General features: G+C 41.6%; 1 protein-coding gene across 2 annotated transcripts in view; it reads right to left on the bottom strand.

The window, feature by feature from the left end:
- The window catches only part of tead1a (TEA domain family member 1a), a 47,795-nt gene extending 26,976 nt beyond the window's left edge, over positions 1-20,819 (bottom strand). Inside the window, exons 1-2 of one of the 2 annotated variants that reach the window (XM_085414819.1) lie at positions 20,561-20,819; positions 948-1,413 (exon numbers count right to left, since the gene is read on the bottom strand). In XM_085414819.1, coding sequence (XP_085270945.1) covers positions 948-1,152 — 205 coding nt within the window. In that variant the 5' untranslated portion in view covers positions 1,153-1,413; positions 20,561-20,819. The remainder of the gene's footprint in view (positions 1-947; positions 1,414-20,560) is intronic. The other variant, XM_085414820.1, reaches the window with a different exon arrangement.
- Positions 20,820-24,698: the final 3,879 nt, after the last annotated feature.

A 24,698-nucleotide genomic window follows, 5' to 3' on the forward strand; every position in this document is an offset into this window, starting at 1 on the left:
TTTAAAGAGTCCTGACCTTAACCTAACCAAACACCCTAGAGACGCACTGGTACACAGACTGTAAGCCAGATCACCCATGAACAGGACCTGACCTCACTAATGGGACAAACAAATATGGCCGCCCTCTTTCAGGGCTCATATTTAGCGTTCTAGTCTGTGTGGGACCTTTAACCTAGATGATAGAGGAAATAACTATCTCATATTTAGGATACTGATTTTGATTTTCTCTCGATTCCCAAAACTCAAGAAGTATTCACTAGAGAGCGATACGACGAAAGAGAGGAAAAAAGAAAAACAACAGGGTGAAAGGGAGGGGGGACGCAGCTGGTGGCAGCCAGAGAACCATCTGTTCATCACTCGATTAGTTCACACACACACACACACACACACACACATATAAGTACTCTCTCTTAGTCCCACGCTCACACACACTGCGCACCTATAGCCTGCTTCTATTTCCTCTCTTTTACGGCTCTTTCCTCCCCCTGCATCTCTGACACTTTGCCCTGCGCGACAAGCCTCCGCCACAGCCGTCTATGTCGTTATTCGCACCGTCTGACACAACAGCGAACATTTCAACAGCTCGGCCAGTCGCTCGGTGCGTTTATATCACATTCTACCACATATACCGTGTGAATTAGTGACGAACTATCAAATTTATTCACACTTATTAAATATGGCCCACGGTTGTAGAACAACACAAAGAAGTGACCTCTGCTTGTTTGCGCCTTCGTGAAGAAACCAAAACAAAGCACACGGGGTGCATCGCACTTTCACAACAGCTCCTGTAATTCGCAGTCCAAAGCAATAGGAACATTTATTAAGCGAGGAGTAAAACTGTTTTTCATTGTTTATCTACACTGATATGAGAAAAAGACCTTTTTCAGTTTTTCAAGTGTCAGTAACTTGTACTGATTTATACCCAGCCCTGATTTCCCATCACTCACCGTACATCTTCCCTTCATCCGACAGTATAATCTTCCTCCTTCCACAGGGCGGATAGATGGCCAGGGCCTCCTGGAAGCTCTGCTCGATGTCCGGGCTCCAAACTCCCTCGGGATCCCCATCCATGGTCTTGTCCCCTCCAGAATCACTCAGTCTGTCCATGTCCTCCCCTGGACTCTCACTGCCACTCCAGCTACTGCGCTCCATACTGGCAGCTAACGGTAACTAGCTGATGTGTACTCAGTGCAAATGCCTTGATGCCAAGTTGATAAAGTAATTAAAAGTCTAGTGATAAACTGAAGCTAAAATGAACTATAATGGTAATAATTAACTCCCAGTAACAACGGCCAGCTGTGGCCAACTAGAAACTGACGGTAGCTCCAAATGGTAACTACCAGTAATAAAAATTTAAGGACTAGTGAACTGTAGAAAAGTGAGTGAGCCGCTCCAAAATCCAACCTCAGAGCTCTACAAGAAAAGAGGAATAACAAAGAAAAGTATCGTATTAGTCATTAATATTCAAACTTGATTCTTCCCATATATGCAAATTAAATTTTACTGCAGCAACACAAGCTCACGTATAAGACAAGACAAAGTGGCACGCTATTGAAAAACCTTTTAATATTGAAACTGCGAATAATTTTACTGTTTGGTACAGTAGGGGTCTGCTTATAACCACTGACTGTAAACGACGGATGCAGCTTTAGGGTCTGGAAACTGAAGCCAACACTGACCAGCAGGGGCCGATTCCTCTGGTTCCAAAAAGACTCCCGATTGTATAGAAGTCTCTGGAAAAACGTCCCTCTGATCCCTTATTCTGTGAAAGCGATCAGGAGAGTGTTCACTGCGATCAAACTCTTGAATAAAACATTGAGTTCTGTTCCACAGACAGATGCGCCTCTCGCTTGTCATGTCCGATTCCAAAGCACCAAGACGGCGACAGCAAAAACAAAATCAGCTCGAGGCTTCATAAGGGTGCCTCGCTTTTCCAGCGAGCAGTCTTACTGTGGCTGTGCCTATGTTTTATCAAAAAACTAACACAAAAAAGAGCAAGAAAAGGACAAAAGAAACTAGAGTCAAAGTTTTGATACAATTACACCCCCAAGCCCAGAGGAAAGGATCAACTGATCACCCAGCGACTTGCATCCAATGAGCTTCTCGGTCATGTTCAGGAGACAAATACGGATTTCACTGCTAAATTTTGCTTTTCAGCTTGCATTGTGCAGGTGTGATCACCACATCCCAGAATTTCATTTCAGAAAATGGGACAAACATAATGGAGGGGTGCCATTCTTCTCTCTCTGCAGCCTGCTTTGTGATTCACACTGATATTAAGTCAGATTTTTTTTTTTTTAAACCAGGAAAATATTTTTTAATGTAGCTTTAAGTACCGATCAACATGTAGCAAGCCTGTATTCCAGCTGCAAGAGGTAAAGTATTGCTTCCTTTCATGAAGGAAATTGCCTATTTTGTTAAAACCGTTGTGGTACATCAAATCCATGCACGTAAGGAGTGCAAGCGTGTGAGGGGCAGGCTACTACTACACACAGCGACAGACTCAGGGAGGGGAAAAAAGACAAACTGAAGGGGCTTGCCAGCTGCCTACAATTCTTCTAAATCCCCCATGGTAAACAGCAGGGTTGGCGCAGTACACACCACACTCAAACACCACCACCATATGCACACACACACACACACACACACACGCACACACACGCACACACACACAATTACTGTGCCAGCCCCTTGGGCGAACACATGTCATTTTGCCTGGTCTTCTACTGTTCACACTTCCCATGCACTGTCCCCTTGCCACAGCCCGAACAAGCCTGCAGTGTGAAGTAGATATGTGTGTGTGTGTGTGTCTATACTTAACACAATTATATTTGACAATAAGCACACATGCAACTGAAGCATGTAAAACAGCAGGCAACATTTTGGACACATTTTAACCCCGTCTGCACACCAGCGTTCAGCTTGAGGCTTTTTAACACCTGGAGGAAAACGCTGCGAATCCACAAGAAAACATCCGCTGGCAGAGAATTACAGACATGTGTAATGAAAGGGATCTGCTGGTTTTACTAGAGTTTGTCCCCAGGTTCTCTCTTCATGCTCATTCTGTTCACCCTCGTTTCCGTTTCCTCTCCAACTTCCCATCGTGGCTTTCTTCCCCGCCTCTTCCCACCCATCCCTCTCCAGCAGTTTTCCCCATTCAAACAAAGATTCATTCATCCAGCAGCCCGCACCAATGAGCAGCAGCAGCTGGATTTCTTACAAGTTTCGGTGAGACTTTTCGTGCTGAAGTCAGAATACAGACGCTGTGATCGTCTAGTTTCACGTTACAGTCATTTCACTGATACGTCAATGGCAACATTCTTTAAATAAGTCAGTTCTTGTTAATTTGTTGTCAACCTTCAACCTTTACGCTTAAATATGTTGCTTCTATATGGTAGCTAACAGAAGGTGATAGCACAATATTACACTAGACTCATTTTTGTTTGTAAAGTGCTTTTTAAAGCCCATCAGAGTCAGTCACTGACATTGGCAGCCTATTAAAATCAAGGTCTAAAGCATCACTGAGCAATATTTTATAATAAATAGAAGATAAAATGACTAGTTTTGATTTCTACTACTGATTAAGGTCAATTCCAGCTGCATCTCACAGCTGTTTAGAGACAATGAACCCACAGCACAGCACAAAACCAGCATGAACTTTGTTGACTTTTCTTACTTTTCGTCATAATTTTCATCAGTGACTCTTTGTTTCCTCACAAAAACAACATAATAGCCAAGTTAAAAAACTATGATGACTTTTTGTCGATAAATAAAAACGAGATGGAAATATTCTGGAGAGACGAGATCCAATCAGAACTGATTACGCTACAAAATGTCAACGATTTGAAGGAAGAGAAGAGAGTAAACATGTGGACACATTCTGCATTTAAAGTCAAGGGAAGTAAGACATTTTATAAACTGTGTGGAGCAACTCTCACCATTAAAAACATTTTGTATTTTAATCAATTGAAAGACTTCAAATTTTTAAACTTCATAAGTTTAGACAACTTAAATTTGACTGAAACTAAAGAGCATTTTAGTCAAAAGACTACAAAAACGCAAATCAAAATGTACTGTCAAAATGAACACAGCGGAAATATACAGTCCGAAAAATACTTCTTAGAAGAGTAACCAGTGGACGTGCATTTTAAATTTTAATGCTACATTTTCAGCTAAAATTACTTTATCTTTAAAACTAAAGAACTAATAAAAACATGTATAAATCAACTGACCTTTGAGGAGCTGTTAGCATTTTCCATCCATCTTGCTCATCTTACCCAATTCAGGACAAGACGAGAGGATTTTCTTAACAAGAATTCTGTTCTGTGCAGGATTTAAGTAATGAAGCACATTTGGCTGAGTCTCTTATATGGATTCATTTAGTAGATTTTATAAGTTTAAAAAGCGTTATTTGTGCCATTGCAAAGAAAAAGGAAACACAAAATTAAAGACAAAAGACAAAATTAACTTTCTTATTTAAGATGAAACCTGGATTCTCTTATTTGTGTTCTTTTATAGTTCTTACAAGAAAGGACCGTAAAGGGGCTTAGAAAAAGGAAGAGACAAGCAGCAACGTGGTGACCAGAGATTGTGGAATCTCAGTGAAGTTTAGCACAGTCGAAATAACCATTAGCGATGCAAAATGAGTATCAGGTGAAATTTACAAACACCAACAGGAGGTGAAGACAACAGCTGATGTATGACACGGCGCCTTAGTGGGTCGCCTAAGCACTCATACACTCAACAAAAATATAATAATAACAATAATAATAAACGCAACACCTTTGTTACTGCTCCCATTCCCCATGGGATGGACGTAGAGACCTAAAATTCATTCCAGATACACAATATAACCATCCCTCCCAAACAGTGGTCACAAATCAGTCCAAATGTGTGGTAGTGGGCACATCTGCTATATTGAGATAATCCATCCCACCTCACAGGTGTGCCACATCAGGATGCTGATCTGACATCATGAGTAGTGCACAGGTGTACCTCAGACTGCCCACAACAAAAGGCCACCCTGGAATGTGCAGTTTTTTGCGCTATTGGGGGTCTGGGGACCCAGAACCGGTCAGTATCTGGTGTGACCACCATTTGCCTCATGCAGTGCAACACATCGTCGCATGGAGTCTATCAGATTGTCAATTGTGGCCTGTGGAATGTTGGTCCACTCCACTTCAATGGCTGTGCGAGGTTGTTGGATATTCGTGGGAACTGGTACACGCTGTCGTATACGCCGGTCAAGCACATCCCGAACATGCTCAATGGGTGACATGTCCGGTGAGTATGCTGGCCATGCAAGAACTGGGACATTCTCAGCTGCCATCTGCCCTGAACAATGTGAACCATGATTCATCCGTGAAGCGCACACCTCTCCAACGTGCCAGACGCCATCGAATGTGAGCATTTGCCCACACAAGTCTGTTACGGCGACGAGCTGGAGTCAGGTCAAGACCCCGATGAGGACGACGGGCATGCAGTTGAGCGTCCCTGAGATGGTTTCTGGCAGTTTGTGCAGAAATTGTTTGGTTGTGCAAACCAATTGTTCCAGCAGCTGTCTGGGTGGCTGGTCTCAGACGATCTTGGAGGTGAACCTGCTGGATGTGGAGGTCCTGGGCTGGTTACACGAGGTCTGCGGTTGTGAGGCCGGTTGGATGTGCTGCCATATTCTCTGAAACGCCTGTGGAGACGGCTTATGGTTGAGAAATGAACATTCAATGCACGGGCGACAGATCTGGTTGACATTCCTGCTGTCAGCATGCCAATTGCACGCTCCCTCATTCCTTGTGGCATCTGTGGCATTTTGCTGTGAGACAAAACTGCACATTCCACACATTTGGACTGATTTGTGACCGCTGTTTGGGAGAGATGGTTATATTGTGTATCTGGAATGAATTTTAGGTCTCTACGTCCATCCCATGGGGAATGGGAGCAGTAACAAAGGTGTTGCGTTTATATTTTTGTTGAGTGTACGTCCACTAGTGAACCGACCGTGAGCTATGGGGTGTTCACGTGTCTGCCTTTAGTCACACACATAGAAAACTGAACTTTCTGAGATTTGCGGCATGAACAGAGACCTGAAGGACTCCACAGGTGAACTGTTAGCAGAGGATTAACTTCCAATGGTCAAACTGAAATATCTTCTTTACAAAAATAAATAATCAGAAGACCGACCCATTGCTTAGGACAGGAGATCAAAAATAAAATAAAATAAAGGTGCTTCAGAGCTGTCAGTAATCAAATATCATTACAATCTCTAAGCAGCGTATTCAAACTGTTTCGCCCCATTCTGACACCCTAATAAAATGTATCAGCGTCTGCTACCTCCGTGTAGTCACTGAGCTCTTTGTTCCCCATAACCTTGGTTAAAAAGGAAAGTTTAAATAATATTTCAGCATAAAAGCATTCCTGCATTCAAAGATTCACCCAGGAAAAAAAAGACTGGAGATGAAGCTCTCAAACCAGTAGGTTTAAGACGTGTTACAGAAATGTGGAATTTCTTCTTCATCTGAAAATATTTCTGCATTTTTCTGGAGAGCTCTTCAGAAAACATTTGACCTCTTTAAAGACCCTATGCTGAAGTGATGACAATAGACCACCTACGCTTAAATTCAAAGGCGTTTTAATTCTCACAGCTACATTTATAACCTCTATTGCATCTAAACACTCAACACTACCACTTTTATCACTGTGCAACAGGCTTTAAATACCAAGCTCAGCCTGAATAAATACTTGCTATATTTCACTTCTCTGCACATGAGGTCTGTGAACCTCATTCTTGGGGTTCATAGTGTAAATACCCATTCAAGTAAAAATGTACTTAAATTATTGCTAAAAGCTTGTACTCGTCAGCATTACAGGAAGACAGACTGTGGTTCCGATCTCACACGAATTACTCCATTACGGTACACTCATCAGCATAAAGAAACCATGCAAATGTTCTAATGAGAGGAATTTTTGCATAAGGCAAAAAAAACCAAACTGACAAGATCACGTTTGCATAAACTGGAGCTTCATCCACCAGCTGTTAACTGGTTAAAATGGCATAAAGGCTGAAACGATATGAGATTCTCCAAATTTTTCCATCTTCGCGAGTCCTCGCAAGCCGTTTTTGTACACGGGGCTCAACTGTAGTTTAACAAACCACAATCATAAACAAATGCTTCAGATCATGAGCCACTCCAAGCCTTTTCTAGACTTGTGTCCTCCTGCCATCTTGGTTTCACTGAATCTAATCTGGCCTTCCAGTTCAGGAGACACGTTTGCACTTTGTGATGAATCCTCAGTTTGTGAAGTTTCCTCTTTTTGGTAAACCTGGGTGATGATATGATGTCCTGGATGGATGCATGTTTTACTTTGGTTGATGTTGGGGGGGAAAAAAACACTAGTGTGCACTTCAACCACATCATGAGATTGCATCATCTACTGTGGTGGAATACATGAGAAAATTATGCAAAGTATATCCCGGTGTGTAGGGATTACGTGGTATTAAACACGAATACGTAATAGCCGCCAGGTAGAACAACAAAGCTAACATTATACTGCCAACATGCCCAACAGATGCAGCACTGTTCATATCATTTGCAGAATGAAGCAACTGTGTCAAAGTCAGTAAAAATAACTTTATATTTATTTACCGAGATGTGAGATTTACATGATTTTGCACCAGAGAGATCTGCAAATCAGAAAGTCTATTTTCAAAGTTCGGTGTGGGCTTTATGGGTAAGAAGGAGAAGAATGTGCTGTAGGTCAGTAAGTAGACCAAGAATAGCCTCTAAATAAGAATATAAGAAATGTGAGTCTACAGAAGGACAAAGCCAGCCATTAAAAGCCAAACATAGACCGTGCAGTGGTGAATAAGGCCTGTGAGATTTGTAAGTTCCATGTAAGACGGCACAGTGTGTAAGTAACAATGGCACACCCCAACTTTAAGTCTTTTAAAAGTAAAATTCTAAGTATTTGTATTTAGAGGATAATTTAATCTCTACATGAAAGGTTCTCTGGGTTTGGTTCTCGGCTGCAAACTGACCTCGAACTTGGTGTAAAGCTCCGTGAAGAACTTCTGGTTTCATCACTGTGCATCCATTATCTCGGACTAAAATATAAACTTGCTCAGAAATTGCAGAAAGGGAAAAAAATCTTTTTCACTGTAAAAACTTTGTTATATTTGTCACAATAAATAACCCATTTGAGATTCTTAATCTTCCTAAATACAGCCACTGTATCTCAGGGAATCCAGTAGTTTGATATTAACATTGATGTTTGTGTGGACGAAGGTTTTGATGAAGAGGGGAGGTTAAAGAATAAGAACTACAGTTAGGCTCATGTGAGCCATGAAAGGGGCCCAGTAGCAGATGGACGCTGGAGAGAGACATTAGTCACACAACAATCAACTCTGACTACTGGGCGACTCTTCTGCACCCCGGGCACCCCCCCCTCCCTGCGTGTCTCTCTGTCACCAGGCAGGCCCGGGCCACTCGAGCCAGGACAGCAGGCTTCATAGTGTCAGTGCCAGCCCTCAGGAGAACACACACGGGGCATACAGCCACAATCCTGCAGCTGCCTCGGACTCTCATGTTTTCCCCGTGTGTCGCCTTTCTTCCACTTTCACTTGATTCTCACAGCTCTTCCACAGGCCTGCTACATGCGTGTGTTTGCAAATATGCAACGTTTATGGAGGTTATAATGAAGATGGAAGCTTTTACTGGCGTGCGATTGTCTGCATTATCAGAAGAAACCTGTTTGTGTGTGTAATTGTGCTTGTATGTGTGCATCAGCAGGAGGTCGTGTTGCTATACAAGTTGAATGTTTTATCCCAGCCTAGGCAGTTCCTTTCACTCATTCTTCTGTTGGACCACTCAACGGCATCTGTTTCAACTGCTTCCAACATTTGCACACACACACACACACACACACACACACACACACACACACACACACACACACACACACACACACACACCGGTTTTTATAAAAAGAGGATTTTCCCATAATCCTCAAAGCAAACATTGTTCCACTTTATAATGTTTAGCCATGTTTTAATGTTGTAGCCCATATGGCCCAAAGAGAATTATTCACCATCAGGGATGACATTTCTTGTACTCTGCTTATTTTAATATTGCTATTTTACTTCAAGGACCATATGGCACAATATTCATTCTTTACAAGTATGCAAGTGTGACTAAAGCATTCAATATCTAAGCAGACTCGGGGGTGCTTCATTCATCTTCCTATGTTAATAGCCTCCACTACAGAGGTCCCAAGGTAAAAATCATTCAAGTACACCTCATGTTATTCAAGCAGTCAGAATGTATTTAAATGTGTGATTCTGGGCCGAGCTGATGTGCCGTCCGTCCCTGACTTCCACCCTGGTCATCACTATAGGAACAATTCTGAAAAAGAGAAAAATGTAGTTCTATTTTCTCTTACTAATGCATGCACATATCTACTACTCTAGTAAATTAAACCTTTGAATATAAGGACTTTGCAACATCTGAGGTGGGATTTGCTACAACATGGATGTTACAAAGACCGGGGGCTGCAGTACTGAACTTTCCTAGCACTCATCCAACAGATGTGCAAATGCCAATGAATATTTCACAATCTGTTCAGACTTTAGGCATTCCTTTACCTGCCTGTCCTCTAATCTGTGTGATGGGTAATTATTGTCCTTGTGTAAAAATCCAGAGCATTGCCTGCTAAAGTAGGCTTCATAGACTGTATATAAAGGATGGATGTTACCATTGATACACCCTTTTATTAGTGGACGCTAACGGTTATATATTGGCTGCTACCATGTGATCAGAAGTGACCATAGTTGAGGGTGCATTAGCATTTTGGTGAACGCACATATCCCAAACAACAGGCTAATGGAGGGGTTGTCCCACATGCCAAGCACTTCTGGTCAACAAAAACAAATAACTCCAGTTCAGTGACGTCAGGTCAGGTCGCAGTGGCTACTACTGTTACACGTGAGGAAAATATTTGGAAATGATTCTTCTAAAACTGTTTGTGTGTCAAAGAGGATTTACACAAAGTTTTGTAACTGTTTGTGGTCATGTATGTGCTTAGGTCCATTTAAAACATACCCCATGCTCTGTAAAAATAAACATAAATACTATGTAAAGCACTGCTACAAATAGTTAAATATGTAAATGAGTCCAAAGAATGGTTGGGGGGGGGGGGGGGGGGGTCTGCTTGATTGTTTGTTTTTGTTTGTCTCAGAATCAAGTATTTGAAAAATGTAAGTCATTTGGAGATTTCTTATAAATAAAAGTTAACAGATAGGAACATTGCACCACAGCGCTATAAGTCTTCTTTTTCTAATTATTAAAAAAGAATACTACAATTAAAAATAATCTCAAAATTTAAGTGTTTACTGTGAAAAAAAAAACATCTACATTGTGTGTGCTGCACTACTTTCAAAGCTTGAACTTTAATTTACAGACTCAGTCCCCTAGGAGCAAGCACTGGGTGACAGAGTGGGAAGGAAAAACTATATTTTAACAGGAAGTTCGGGTAGAACCAGGATCAGGGAGGGTCGGCCATCTGCCACAACTGGCTGGGGTGGGGGTGGGTGGGGGCAAGAGGCAAGAGAACAGAAAAAAACAAAGATTTTTTTTTTTTTTTTTTTAAAGGACAAAACACAGAGAGACAAGCATAAAACCATAACTATAGAAGAGAGGGAAGACAGTCACATATTCAAAGGTTTGGTCCAGAACCTTCCAGAATAACAGACTGTGACTGTGTTACAACCGTTAATATATGGCATCTCAAATGTACTGGGAATAGTTCACTATGAGTTTTTTGGTTCCCCCTTCTTTCCTTAACACTGAGCACATGCCATTCATGCAATGAGCACAGAACATTGTGCATTTTATACTTCTAATCAACCAGATTTACTTTGCTTTTCACACATTAGAGTGAAGGTCATCCTAATCTCTACAAGCAGATATCTGCTGCGAACATGCAGACATATGGACATCCAAGGAACGAAAGCAGGCAATGAATAGGAGGCATTGTTTCCACGCAGATAAACAGCCCATGTTAAGAGTTAAAGAACTGAAACCAAGGGTTGAAACCTTTAAAATGTTAAAAAAGAATCGACATTCAAACACAAATACACAGAACAGAAAGTCTTAACTCATACATCTATTATCCAGGGCATCGAAGGTTTAGAGACTGGATGTCTTTAAGGGTCAAAAAGGATAAACTACACATAAAACCTTTCAAGGATGCAAGCCTTTGTCTACTTCTGGCTTGAGCAGCACCTGCTTAAGCAGGTACATTCCTACCTTAATGTACTGATGGCATAAAATAATATTAAATGTTACTGCGATATATTGTACACTAGTGCCAAACACTAACAAATCGAGTGAAATAACGTGATCAGCAGTCAACTAACTAAACAGCATGTCTTCGTCTCATCTTCCACCACTCATTCCCAACTAGTTGCATGAGATGGCCATCCCCACTTGAGCCTGGTTCTGCTGGAGGTTTCTTCCTGTTGAATGGGAGTTTTTCCTTCCCACTGTCACCAAAGCGCTTGCTCATAGGGAGTGATCTGATTGTTGTGTCAGCCAACAATTCTCTGTTTTCTCTGTATTATTGCGGCGTCTTTACCTTACAATACAAAGCCCTTAAGCAACTGGGCAACTGTAGTTGTAATTTGGAGCTATATGAATAAAACTGAATTCAACTGAAAAACTTACAGGGAGAAAGGATTTTTTCCAGCACTGATGGACGTCACCGGAACTCCAATCCAAGAACTTGATAATTAAACTGAGTGGATTTGAACTGAATACACATACTGACCACATGAATACAAAACTCTGCTTTTTTCCCTTTTTACACCAACTCTCTTGCAGTTTAGAAAGTATGACCAGCCCACTCTCATTCCAGAGGTTACAATTAACACTGCTGGTGTGCCTTTGTCTACAAAGGCATCCTTTTAGGAGGGGGTTATCCTACCCAAACTAGGATCATTCCATTACTTTGACTAACCCCAACCACGGAGTGTTAGTCAAAGTAAAAAGTGATAAAAAAAAATAAACTGAAAAAATAATCAGCGAGTGGGGGGAAAAAAGTGCAAAAACACAAGAGTCAGATAAGGACACAAACCGCAAACTCATGGTTGATGAACTCCCATCTGCACAGCCTCTTAGTACAGCCTCTGTAGGTCACAAAAGCAGCACCTTTATACATCTATAGAAATACATACACACACAGCTGTAGCTGGTGCATCAAGGAACCGACACCAAAAGAGAGGTGTAATGACATTACTTGCCAGAACTGTATTTTGTAGCACCCAAGGGTGAGAATGCGTTGGTATGACAATATCACAGTATGACTGCTTTGATAGGGATCTTGTCCTTTGTGCTCGTCCACTCCCATAAGACACAAATAAGAAAGTTGTAGTGAACGAAACCCTAACATCAAACGGCTGAAATGACCACGGCGCAGAAGACAGGATATAAAATTTCATCTAAGATATTTGTAAGAACGGCAGCATTAGATACCCTGCATTGAACAGCAATCAACAGAAATCAGTATCGTACTAATTAAATTCATTATACTAACAATATTCAGCAGCGTTTCTCACGTGATCTGAAGCTGGAAAGGTGTTTTGTTTGGTTTCACTAGTGGCTACCTACTTTTATGGATAATCCATATGAGACCCTACAAATGCCTTCCATTCAGACCAAGCCGATTATTCTTGGTTCCATTTCTAATGTAGACTTTAATCAGTTTTCTACTCCGTCACATGTGATTTTTGACTTGGCATTGATGCACGTGTCCGAGTTCAGACTTTTTGATATAATTTGGTCACGATTTCAATTAATCCATTACTGATAAGTTCATTCTGCTGAAGACAGACTGAAAAAAAAAAACCTTTATCCACGTCTCCAGTTCTTCTGATTAGTTCTGACCCGATTTCATTTTGTAAAAAAAAACAAAACAAAGACATATTCATCAGGCTGAATAATAAAGCTGCATCAGTGAAAAGAAACCTGCAAAGCATCTTTTATTCTTTCTCGGCACTAATACGCACTTGAGTAAGACAGAGAAAGTTGCTTTATGAGTGGTGAAGAGGCTGTGATTCACAGCATGCGCTCCTCATTATTTCACCATCTCTTCTCACGGAGGCATTACCATTTATGCACACACGCAGTAATTGGTCACAGATTGCACACTGATACAGTGAAGTGCTTATTTCCTCCTGAAATATGACGGTAAAAGGTTCAGCTAGCAGCTCTCCTCTCTGCTCGCCGTCCTTACCGTTATTCCTCATCCACCAGCTTTAGGTTGGTTTTTTTGCTGAGTCAGACAGAGTCATTATCCAGTCTCTTCCTTGGGAGGGTGGAGGGAAATTGGAGGATGAGGGGGGTGGGGTCACACGTCACACAGACACACACGCAGGAGACAATATCCTCCACCAGAGGAAAGGGAGGCCTGGGGAGGTTACAGCAATACAACACCGTTTAATAAGTGTGAACACAGGAGCGTTGTGCCGAGGCAGACACCACGTGTGCTGCATGTGCGTGCATCTGTGAGTCTTAACCCACACCTAGTAAAGGAACAGCGTACGGCTGCATGGATGCGAAAAAGAGTACAGTGACCTCCATCTACCCATCTCATTGCCACGATTACATCCTCTAAAGCCAACACGAGCTCCGCTCTCCTCAAAACACACGTACAAAACGAATTAGCCCCTGAACTGTGTTTTCCATCTGTGGTCCATTAAAACTTGGGTACTGCTTTATTTAGACAGTAGCAGGTAAAGAGGCAGAGATTGTGGCGGCTGCGCACCCCTTATTTAAATATAGTGCTTTGTCAGCACTGTTTCATTTGTTTGTTTGTTTTGGATTCCTCTCTCCTAAGCTGAAACTCCAGCTGGACTTTATCACAGACCACAAAGGATCAGAACAAATGGTCTTTAAGGTGATCCGGGGGACAAATCAACAGCGGAATAATTAAATTTTTAAAAAATGCTGCTTTATGTTGAATCAGCTCAATTGTTTACTCACTGAAAATCTACTATAATGTGCCATTAACTCATATCTCTGAAAGTAAGTATAATCATCAATCATTTTTTAGGGTAACTTTTATTTGAATGATTTTTGTCATTTTATTGTGCTCTCAGAGGGTCGTCTGTCCCTCCCAGAGTTTAACTTTGTAAACAAAAAAACTAGTTAAGGACAACTTGAACGATCTAAAAAATAATTTGTAAAATTTGAGATTCTAGCATTTCAATAGTCTCTGTTGCTCGAACTGAGTTTTAAACTAGTTTTGGTTTCCTTTCCTTTTTCCACCCCACACCAGTCATGGCAGGTGTTTGCCCTTCACTGAGGTTGGGTGTGCCAGAAGTTTCTTTTCTCTTGCCAAGTTCTGCTTACAGGAAATCATCTGATTGTCGTTTCCCCTCTAATACTCCAAGTGTCTTTACTATACAGTATAATGCGCCTTGAGGCAACTGTTATTATGACTTGCTGCTACACTTAATTTCACTATATACAAATATGGGAACATAGCAGCAGCTAAATCTCTAATGTTGAGGCTTCAAAATACAGCCTGGAGAGCTGACATTGTGCGATCAACATTAAGTAAGGCAGAACAAAGCACTGGTTTGAAAGTCTTCATTTGTGACATTTCTGAGCTACTGTCACAAGCTCAGAGCCCATGGTAGGTAAGCTAGCCTTGCGCTGGTAGCTTTATTTATGGATGTTTGTTGTATGTCATTCCCTATCTCTCCTTCCACTTCTATGTAATGCTATACTGAAACTTACATAATAACATAAACTGCACAAAAAGATTAAATTTACATGTAGTCATACTATGACTTCTAAGTGTCCCTTGGAAGTCAGAACTGGGAAATTACTTTATTCCCGAGTTAGCGCGTTCCAGCAGAAATGTCATAAAAGTAAAAAATGGAGTTCGCACCACTCAGGTCTCGCTAACAATACACCGTGAAACTTGTTGTTTTGCACAGAAAAACACAGCTACAGCACGTCAGATAAAGCCTGCGTCACGGAGTATTTAGCGAGTCACAATACATGACAGTGGCTGTACAAACTAAAAGTTTTATAGCTTTACTGAAGTCTAATTCAATGTCGCCATCTTGGACTCTTAACTTGGAGATTCTCCAACTTTCCAAGTAAGGAATTCAAGTCGATGATCATTCCAAATTCAATTTATGATTTGAACGTTAGCATTATCTAGCTTGAGGTTGCGAGCATTAGCTAGGCTAATTGGCTAGGTGCTACATGTCAAGGCTAAAAATAAAAAAAATATTGAGACAGTAAAATTAAAAGCCAGGTTTTAATTATAAATTGCTTAGCTTTAAATGTGCAAGAGGAGAAAATATAATTTCATCTTTTAAAAATGAAAAGGCCACAGGATTCTTTTTTGTGCTATTTTCTGCTGCTGTTCACTAATGCTAATAGCAAATCTAAAACACAAACCAGTGTTAGCTGAATTACCATAAAAAGGATATAAGTTCAAAGAAAAAGAGAAATAGACTTCGTACTCTGTGAAAACTTACTTGTTTCCAATTAGGTAATTATATATCATTTTTTAATAATTTATCACACTCTGCACAGAGTGAAAAGAAATTATCAGAACAAACAACAGTGAGTAATCACCATCAGGCCTGCTGAACACAAAAACCGAGGTCGTGAGCACAACAGCAGGGAAACATTTTTCCACTGTGGGAGTTTTCAGAGAGCAGAGCGAGCAGTTGGCCCACTCTGTGGAGTGTTTATCGTGTCAATTCTTCCAGCCGGGAAAATACATAAGTAGTAGTTGAAATCTAGACTTCCTTTTCACTTCCTGCTGAGGTCAGGAAATGTGAGGGTTGATTCAGACTTCCCACAGTGGGATGGTTGGACTCATCCATTCCTCTGCTTGGTGCTCAAAACCCCCGAAAGGCTGAGATCCTGCTTACAGTATTTATTTCTGTTCTTACTTTCGAAATAAAATATGTGAACTTACTGTTCTCGGTGGTATTTTCAGTATAGGTTAAATGTAGCTTTAAAAGTAATGTGCAAAAATTCTATTTTTATCTAGTTATTTATTTCCGTTTTTGCAGAAGAAAAACAAAAACAAATAAAATAAGATCACGTGACTCAAAGGGAATATCAAAGACATCAGCGTCTTTATACACGAGCTCCATTCTGCAGTTTATTCACACAATGGCTCAGCTCCCGCGACAAGGATTAAGCCAAGTCACTTTTTTCAGTGGAGATCTTCATTGAGTTTTTTAAGTTAGGGATTAGGGTTAATCCATGCCTGCCTTTGTATGTTCAGTAAAAAAAAATGTACATGGATTATGATCAGTGTACACTGATCAGCCACAGCAATTATGCCCATGACAGGTGAAGTGATTGCACTGCAGAAAATTGCAATGCCAGCAAATCTTGATGTTTTGCTGATGACCACCTAAACAATGTTAGAGAGAAAACACAGGACCCCATAGCAACAACACTCCCCGGTGACTCTTCCCTCCTCTGGAAGGACAGTGTGCCTCATATCGCTTAAAAAACTGCTCAGCTACAAACTCAAGGAAAACAGCACAGAGCCCAAAGGTGTTAATTGACCTCCATGTTTTCAGGATCCACTCAAGCATACACCAGAATGCACAGGACCCAAAATCACGTATCTGTGTCCCGATGTATCACACGATATCGTTGACTAATATCAGCTAATGACATACCATTTACTGATATTGCTGGGAAATATTTAGCTGTTGTGGCACATCAGGTTTGGGATGTGAAATGTTTAGGAATCAAAACAGTGAAATAGTTTTTTTGTTTCATTTAAATGGGGCTATATTAGTTTAGATAGAAAAAATTGATAATTACAAATAATAAAAACTAAATTTAAGTAAAAAGAAAAAAACTGTTATTAGCATCAGAATGTCACAATGAGTGCATCACTAGCTTATTATACTGCAAAAAGTAAAGCCATGTAAAGCTGGTTTCACGTCTTGTGGGTATGAATGTGCTTTTATGGGCTATTTTGTTTTATTTTTGCTTGTTTGCTTCTAATAGAGACATGTTGCCGTATCTTACAACATGTTGCAGAATCACACGTTCGGTAACAGCATTCTTATCATCTTCAAAGTGCAACAACAGTGTTGTTGTGTGACTTAAGTGATTATTGGCACAGATACAAACAACGAAAGAGACACATTTTCAGATACAGTCACATCTGTGTGGATGTGAGAGACACACTGAAAGACGAGGAGCTCGGGCAGTCAGGCAAGCCAGCACAGGCTCCGCCAGCCTCCTGCAGCCACAATCCAGCCACCACCACCACCCCCCATCCGGCTCCCTTGCACACCAGCATCCCCTATTCCACCCTACTCCCCCACCCCACCCAGGAGGATGCCTATTGTTCCCCCATCTCCTAAACAAAGCCTGCACCCTCACAACCTCACCCCCAAAACCACCCTCTCTTTCCCCATCTAACCCCTTTGCCCTCCCTCAGCACACACACTCACACACACACACAGCTTTGCTGCTCTAATAAACTGGCTCAGCTCCCTAAATTTCATTACATACAAGCCCGGACCCCCACCCACCCAGCCACCCCCCCCTTCCCTTCTTTCTTTTACAGTTTTTCCCCTCTTGGCAGAGTTTATCTTTGCGTATCGTGCTGCATGCTAAATATTGGGACATCAGAACAGAATGCACTACAACAACAACAGAAACTGCTCGATGAAAAACCAGGAAGCTGAAAAACTGGACTGCAGTGACACTGGAGGAATTAATTTATCGTGAGAATTAAAAGGAAGATTGTGTCTTTTTTTTTTTTAAAAGAGAAATTTTAAAAAAAAAAGAAAAAAGAGCAGAGCAAACATCTTGCAAGCCAGCAGCATCCGTTCATTTGCAGGATTTACTGTATCACCTGTTGATTCAGCCAAAATGACAACTTGCACTGGCAAAAAAAAAAAAGAACTACAACTACATTTGAAATTATAAACGAAACAAGTGGGACGTCACAAGACATCATTTCATTTGCCACGAAGATTACTCCTCTTAATCCCAGTTCCACAAAAATCTGTGTGCCGGATTTTGTCCTCCTGTTTAGAAATGAGTCGACAGATGAAACAACAAGGAGGACGGCAGCGAGCAGCGCCACTCCAAACTCCACCATATTGCAGCAGCATTGGTGAAGTAGATGAAAACACACACACACACACACACACACAAACATGCACACATACACAGCGGTTGTGACTAAAGCACACAGAGGCCATATGGTGCGTCCTCATCCACCAACGCCTGTTGCTGCTTCAACAATGGGGCTGCCTGGCCTGGACAGCAAGAGGCAAACACACACATCCACAAATGTGTGTGTACACACACACACACACACACACACACACACACACCAAATGGTCGTTAGTCAGTCAGTCTGCGTTGCTTAGGCCCCGAACAAACGCCTGGATTTGCATTCTGCACCTCCCTTTATTCTCCTCCTCCCCTCCCTCTCCCCCTCACTCACACACACACACACACACACACACCCCTGGTCTCTACAGGTGCACGGAGCACTCAAAACAGATGTCAACGGACTGGAGAAGGAGAGGCACGGGTGAGTGAGGGGGAGAGGGGAGGAAAGTGGAGGCTGTTTGCCCAGAGCGACTGACAAAGCTTTGTACACTTGCGGGCCTAGACACGGCAAAGACAATGACACACACACACACACACACACACCTTACTCTGTTACACATTCAGGCCGGCCTGATTTGTCACTGTTGGAAACTTTAAAGGGGGGATGAGCGTGAATAGAAAACGCAATTTGCATCCACATTCAGATTCGCCCTCTTAAAGACAGGTTTTAAAAGTAACCTGCTCCACTTGGAGAAATCCACATTTCATTAATGATTCCAATGTTATAATTTGCACATCTGCCAAAACAGAGCCTGAACAAAGTAATTGTTCACACACTTTTAAAAAGGTGGAATGAAATATTTGGAATACCTCTGCAGAAAAACTCTTTTGTTTTCCGGATCATTTTAAAAAACACTTAAATGCATCCCACACTTTTTTTGGCACTGGCTGTTCTGAAACTGGGGCAGTGATGAAATTCACCGCTTGATCGACAATGTCAGGTGTTACTTCATCATTTGGACCATTTTAAAAGGCAGAATATGCAGAATAGTCTTTCCCTCCTTGTTTTTTATATATTTCATGAACAAAACGATACATTCAGTGACGTGGGGAAATAGAGCACCAGACATCTTTAAAAAAAACAAAAACAAAAGAGACAAGAATTAGAAAATTACACTGATAATGGAAACAGCTACAAGTTACATTCCTCACTGATTCCATTGTAATTACTGGACTTGTTGCACAACTTCACATTAACAAAACATTCATCTCCAATATCCCCAATTTCATTTAGCCGCATCAACTCTATTCAAAAAGAAGCCCAAACTAATATTCTCTGAAATATAATCCTTTTATCCAACATCGCCCTCCCGACATCTAACAGAAGGATTACTGTAACAGAATTAATGCATCTACTATGTTTCATCCTACAGGCTGTAATTTTCTCCAATAATTACATTGTGGTTTGGCCCTGCTTTGCCACACATCTCCAGCCATAGAGGACAGGAGCAGTCCTTTGATCAATATTAAAAAGGAAGTACAGAACACAACTACATAGGCTCATGTGAGGAGCTGCTGGAGAACAAGGACACTTGTGATTTGTGATGTGTTTAATTTTTGCAGGCAGCTTTTACTCCAAACTGACAGACGCGTGGAGTGGAAGGAGTGTCAGCATCACAGATCTCCATTTAGACTTATATATATATATATATATATATATATATATATATATATATATATATATATATATAAGAAGAGCTTTAAAGCTCTTCATAAAAGTCATTTTCTATAAAGGTGGAATAAGAAGTAAATGCGTTAACAGATCTCCCAAACGGGCTGTGTGATGGTGCTGAGAGTGAGCGTGTAATGTGTTCTGTCCACTGGGTAAACACTGGCTGTGTGCATGTTATCAGCCTATGGCCTGTTTCTGTGACTGGGGCCTGCCTGCCTGCCTGCCTGTGTAGGAAAAGAGAAAACCCCGCCGATGCAACAAGTCCCCCATTCACTCCCAGCTTTGTTAAGCTGCCTCCCAGCGCTGCTGCGAAAAGCTTTTCATCCACAATCTCTCAATCTCCCGTGGACACATTCCCGTTTTTAAAAACAGAAAACACGTGATTTTTAGCTTACGACAGAAAGAAGTGTTAGGAAACAAGGTTTGTTTTCTGGTGTCGGAAGGAAGGGGAATAAAACTGTAGTGAAAGCGACATCCCTCGCTTTGAAGCTCAACACGGCGCAGTATTAATAAGCTTGTTAGACTTGTTCAGCGTGTAGAATAGGTGTATTTGTGGCGATTTGTATTCCAGTGTCGCCGAAACTGTTTTAATTTGAGCTTCAGTGACCACTTCAGGATTTTAGAAACAAGCGAAACGTCCGGGGGCTTTCAGGCTACAGGCTGAAGAGAGCGAAGGGAGGGAGGGGGGGACTCCTCCTAGGGAACTTACCTCGATTCATACGCCTCTTTATGGATTAATTCCCACACTTTTCACCGGATCGGAGTCGCTACAGCAGCGGGAAGCCCTCCGCCAACTCCAGAGTCTCCTCTCGGTTTTGGTTTGAGGAAGGATCGGGCGCGCTGAGTGCGTAAAATACGCAGCGTCTCTCCAAGGATGCGAAATATGCGCGGAATGGGAGCAGGAATGAAATGAACGCAGCGGACTGAGTTGAACGGGGCGGGGTGAGAGGGACTGGCGTCACCCTGGATGGATGAAATAGAGTGAGTGAGAGATGGGAGGATGGGTGGAGAGAGAGAAAAAAAAGAAAGAGAAAGAGAGCGAGGGGGAAGGGGAAGGGACTGTACAGGCTGCGTTCAACAACAAAAGAGTGGAGCGCCCAAACTCTATTCAGGAAGAGGAGGAGGAGGGTCGAGATAAAACACAGTCTGCTGTGCGGGGCTGACAACTAATCAGATAAGGTGACGCTAAAAGAAAGAGAAAAACACTTTGGATGGGAGCTTTGTGGCAGGAATTCAGAGACTCAAAAAGTTAGTCAACCACAACCTAGAAATATTTTTTAAATCTGATTTATAATCAATAAAAACGTGACGTGTGTAACTTTCGTCTGCTGTTATGCAAGCCTAGGTTTGAGTATTCGTGTTTAATGGTCTGCAGTTAAGTTTAAACGCAATATTTCACCTAACAGACTGAGTACTCACACAACTACAAAAGTCTGCGTCCACAGTAAATAAAAGATGGATGTAGCCATCACGCAAGTAGTGTTTTTGGACATGTTTGAACCAAAGAATTTTGAAAAGTTATAACTTAGGGCCATCCTTAAAATCCACGTACAGCTATAATGCACAAATACCCATAATTGCTAATCAATGCTAAGTAAAATTCTAATAAAAACACTATAAATCAAGACGCACAGCTCTTGCACCACAGAGCAGAGACTGACACATATATTTGTAAGATGATTAACAACCTTTTCCCACTTAGTCATTTACAAATGAGGTGTCCACATATAATAAAACATAATATGTAGTTGCACGGGTTGTGTTTTTTAAAAACCCCGAAAGAACAACCTGTTACACATTTTTAGTAATGCTACGTCTGTGCCATTAATGCTAGCGAACTGAAGGGGAAATGCTTGACAGATTGATGGACTCCATGCAGGAACAGCAACAGCTGGGGCAAACCACTAAAAAGACAAGCAAGCACAGGCTTGACATTTAGGCTAATTTAACATTATCAGAGGCTTGAAGTTAATGCTGCTTTGTGTTGGTTTAACGTTACAGACCGAATGGAGCAGGATTTATGAAGGCTAGTCACTCTAAATCTTCATAACTTTAAAAGAACAAGTATTGGGATTAAACTTCTTTGGCTTTCTATTATGCACAAAGCCCCAGAGGGCTTATCCTGACCTCACTTTTAGGAGCCACTGCCCTAACCAGAAAAAAAAAAATCTTTGTGTCTCTATGAGATCTTCGAATGCGGCAGACAGCCGCCTCTGCCTCATAAAGGAGTTGTTGTTTACTACTAAGCTCTGCCTATCTCAGGTTTCATCCCCTCGGGCTCTGCTGGACTGTCATCTCCCTAGAGGGAGGGGCTGTGACATAAAACAAACACAGATATGCCAGGGTCGCAGCCTCCGGAACACCTACTGCAACCCGACACCACGGCCAAGCCAGGCAAGCCAGCAGACAAGCATTCCACATGGCAGCATGTCTGTGTTTGTGTGCACAGGAACAAATTCTCCCATACACACCCAGCCACACAGCTGATTCACATGTGGACCGTACACAGTGTGTTTCTGAGACATCTTAGAGGAGGCGTGCGTGGCTCGTTCCCAGACTCAGAACAATGCAAACACAGGAGCAGCTAGTAAAACCATTCAGCTCGGTGACCTAAAGGTCAACCGTCTGACCTCTGATCTGACCTCACCTGGTTTCCTGATGTTTTATTAACGCTCTGTGTGCCCGGAGTCCTGCATCTTCTTCACGCCTGCGTACAGAAGTGACGGTCTGCTGCACATTTGTTATTTAAAGAACACATAATAATATGCACGGAGCTGCTTCTTCTCTCATCAAAAGATTAAAATCACAGCTCAGATCTTGTCAACCAGAAAATCCGAATAGATCATGGTGCCACTCCCTAGAAACTTGCTTTGAGGTGCTAAAAATAATTTTGTGGAGAGGCAAATTGGTCCCGCTCGCTGTACTTTGAGCAGCACAGATCGAACTGGAGCTCTCTCTGTGCTTGTCCTTTAGGCTTCGGTGCAACACTGGATACTCTTCATCATAACATTTACCTTTTTTTATTAAAGTAAATGCTCTGTAATGGTTTGAATCTGTACACAGAAAAGTTAGACACAGAGTTCCACAGGGTTCTGTGCTTGGACCAACACGATATACATTATACCAGCTTCCCTTAGGCAGTATTATTAGAAAATAATACCCAGTTATATATATCTATAAAGCCAAATGACAGAATGGCACGTCTGAAAGACATAAAGGCCTGGATAGCCCACAATTTGCTTCTAAATTCACGACATTGTTATACTTGGGCCTAAAAATCTTAGAAACATTGTGTCTAACCAGATATGTGCTCTGGATGGCTTTACTGTAGCTTCCAGCAACACTGTGAAGAACCTGGGAGTCATTTTAAAATATGTCCTCCAACGCACACATGAAACTAACATGTCGGACTGCTTTTTTTTTACATTCTCACAGTATCAGAGTGATGCTAAAAACTAGTTCATGTATTAATTGCTTGTAATCTTGACTACTGTAATTCATTTTTTATCAGCTTGTTCTAAAAGCTCCCTCAAAAGCCTCGAGTTAATCCAGAATCCTGCTGTGAGAGCGCTAACAGTGACAAGAAAGACAGAGCGTGTCTTTCTTTCTCCATGTTAGATTCTCTTCACTGGCTCACTGTTGAATCCAGAATTGAAACTCAAATCCTTCGTCTCACATAAAAATTCTTGAATAAGTCCCATCATATTTTAGAGACCTCATCAGTACCATGTTATGCTAACAGAGCACCAGACTCTCAGACTGCAGGCTTACAGGTGATGACCCTGAACCATCCCTTAGTTACGCAGCTATAGGCTCAGACTGCTGCCAGGCTTCACGTTGTGTACTAAACACTTCTCCACTCGGCTTTTTTCAGTCCACGCAGGTTTATTCACCACAGCAACATGTCATTACATTCTTGTCTTCTCTCTCCCTTAGTCTGCCTTCATATGCTCTGTGTTTTTACCTCTTAACCTCTCCAACCAGTCGCAGCAGATGGCTGCGCCTCCCTGAGCCTGGTCCTGCCAGAGGTTTCTTCCTGTTAAAAGAGTTTTTTCTTCCCACAATTGCAAAGTGATTGCTTATAGGGAGTTACTTGATTGTAGTTTTTTCCCCCTGAATACTGCAGGGTTTTTACCTCACACTTTAAAGCATCTCGAGGTGTCTGTTAATCCTGAACTGAGCATCCATGTGAATAAACCTGTCTCTATTTTTGGTTTTCTCTGCACTCGAAATGACAGCAAGAAAATAAAGACTGATTGCAGCCACAGCTCTAAAAGATGCAAGAGCCCCATTTGTGGTCTGTGGGTAGCAGCGTAAACAATAAAGGTGTGGAGTCTCAGGTATATGTAAGGTGGGTTCCACCTCATCTACATCCATGAAACTTCCACTAATCCATTTTTAACGGCTTTCATGACCCCTGTCTCTGCCTCACAGTTTATTCTTGACCTTATTTTGAAGGTTAGATCCACGTGTGGCTTCCTGTTTTTTCCCTTTACAATTATTGTGTCGATTGAGTTTATTATCTATTTGGTGTGTATTTAATCTTCTCTCTCAGTCTTTGTTAGTTGTTTCTACGCCTTGTTCCTGAGTCTCCTCTGCTGTTTCCTAACGCAGCAGCTTGTTCCAGAAAGCAGGTTAAAGAAATTCAGGGTGTAACCTTAAACTCTGAGGTTGGCAATTCCTTTTTAATCAAGTTGACTGGAATCCAGTTCACATTTAAAAGAGAAAAGAGAAGAAAAAGCTTATCAAAAGGTATAGGCTTGCACAAAATTTAGTGTTTTGTATTTAAATCAAATCTTAAGCTGGCAGGGACAAAACTTATGCGATGATAAAAATGTGGATCAGAC

Source organism: Rhamphochromis longiceps, linkage group LG7 (genome assembly GCF_057381845.1).
Source record: "Rhamphochromis longiceps isolate RC_006_pf linkage group LG7, R_longiceps_female_GT1.1, whole genome shotgun sequence".
Lineage (NCBI taxonomy): Eukaryota > Metazoa > Chordata > Actinopteri > Cichliformes > Cichlidae > Rhamphochromis > Rhamphochromis longiceps.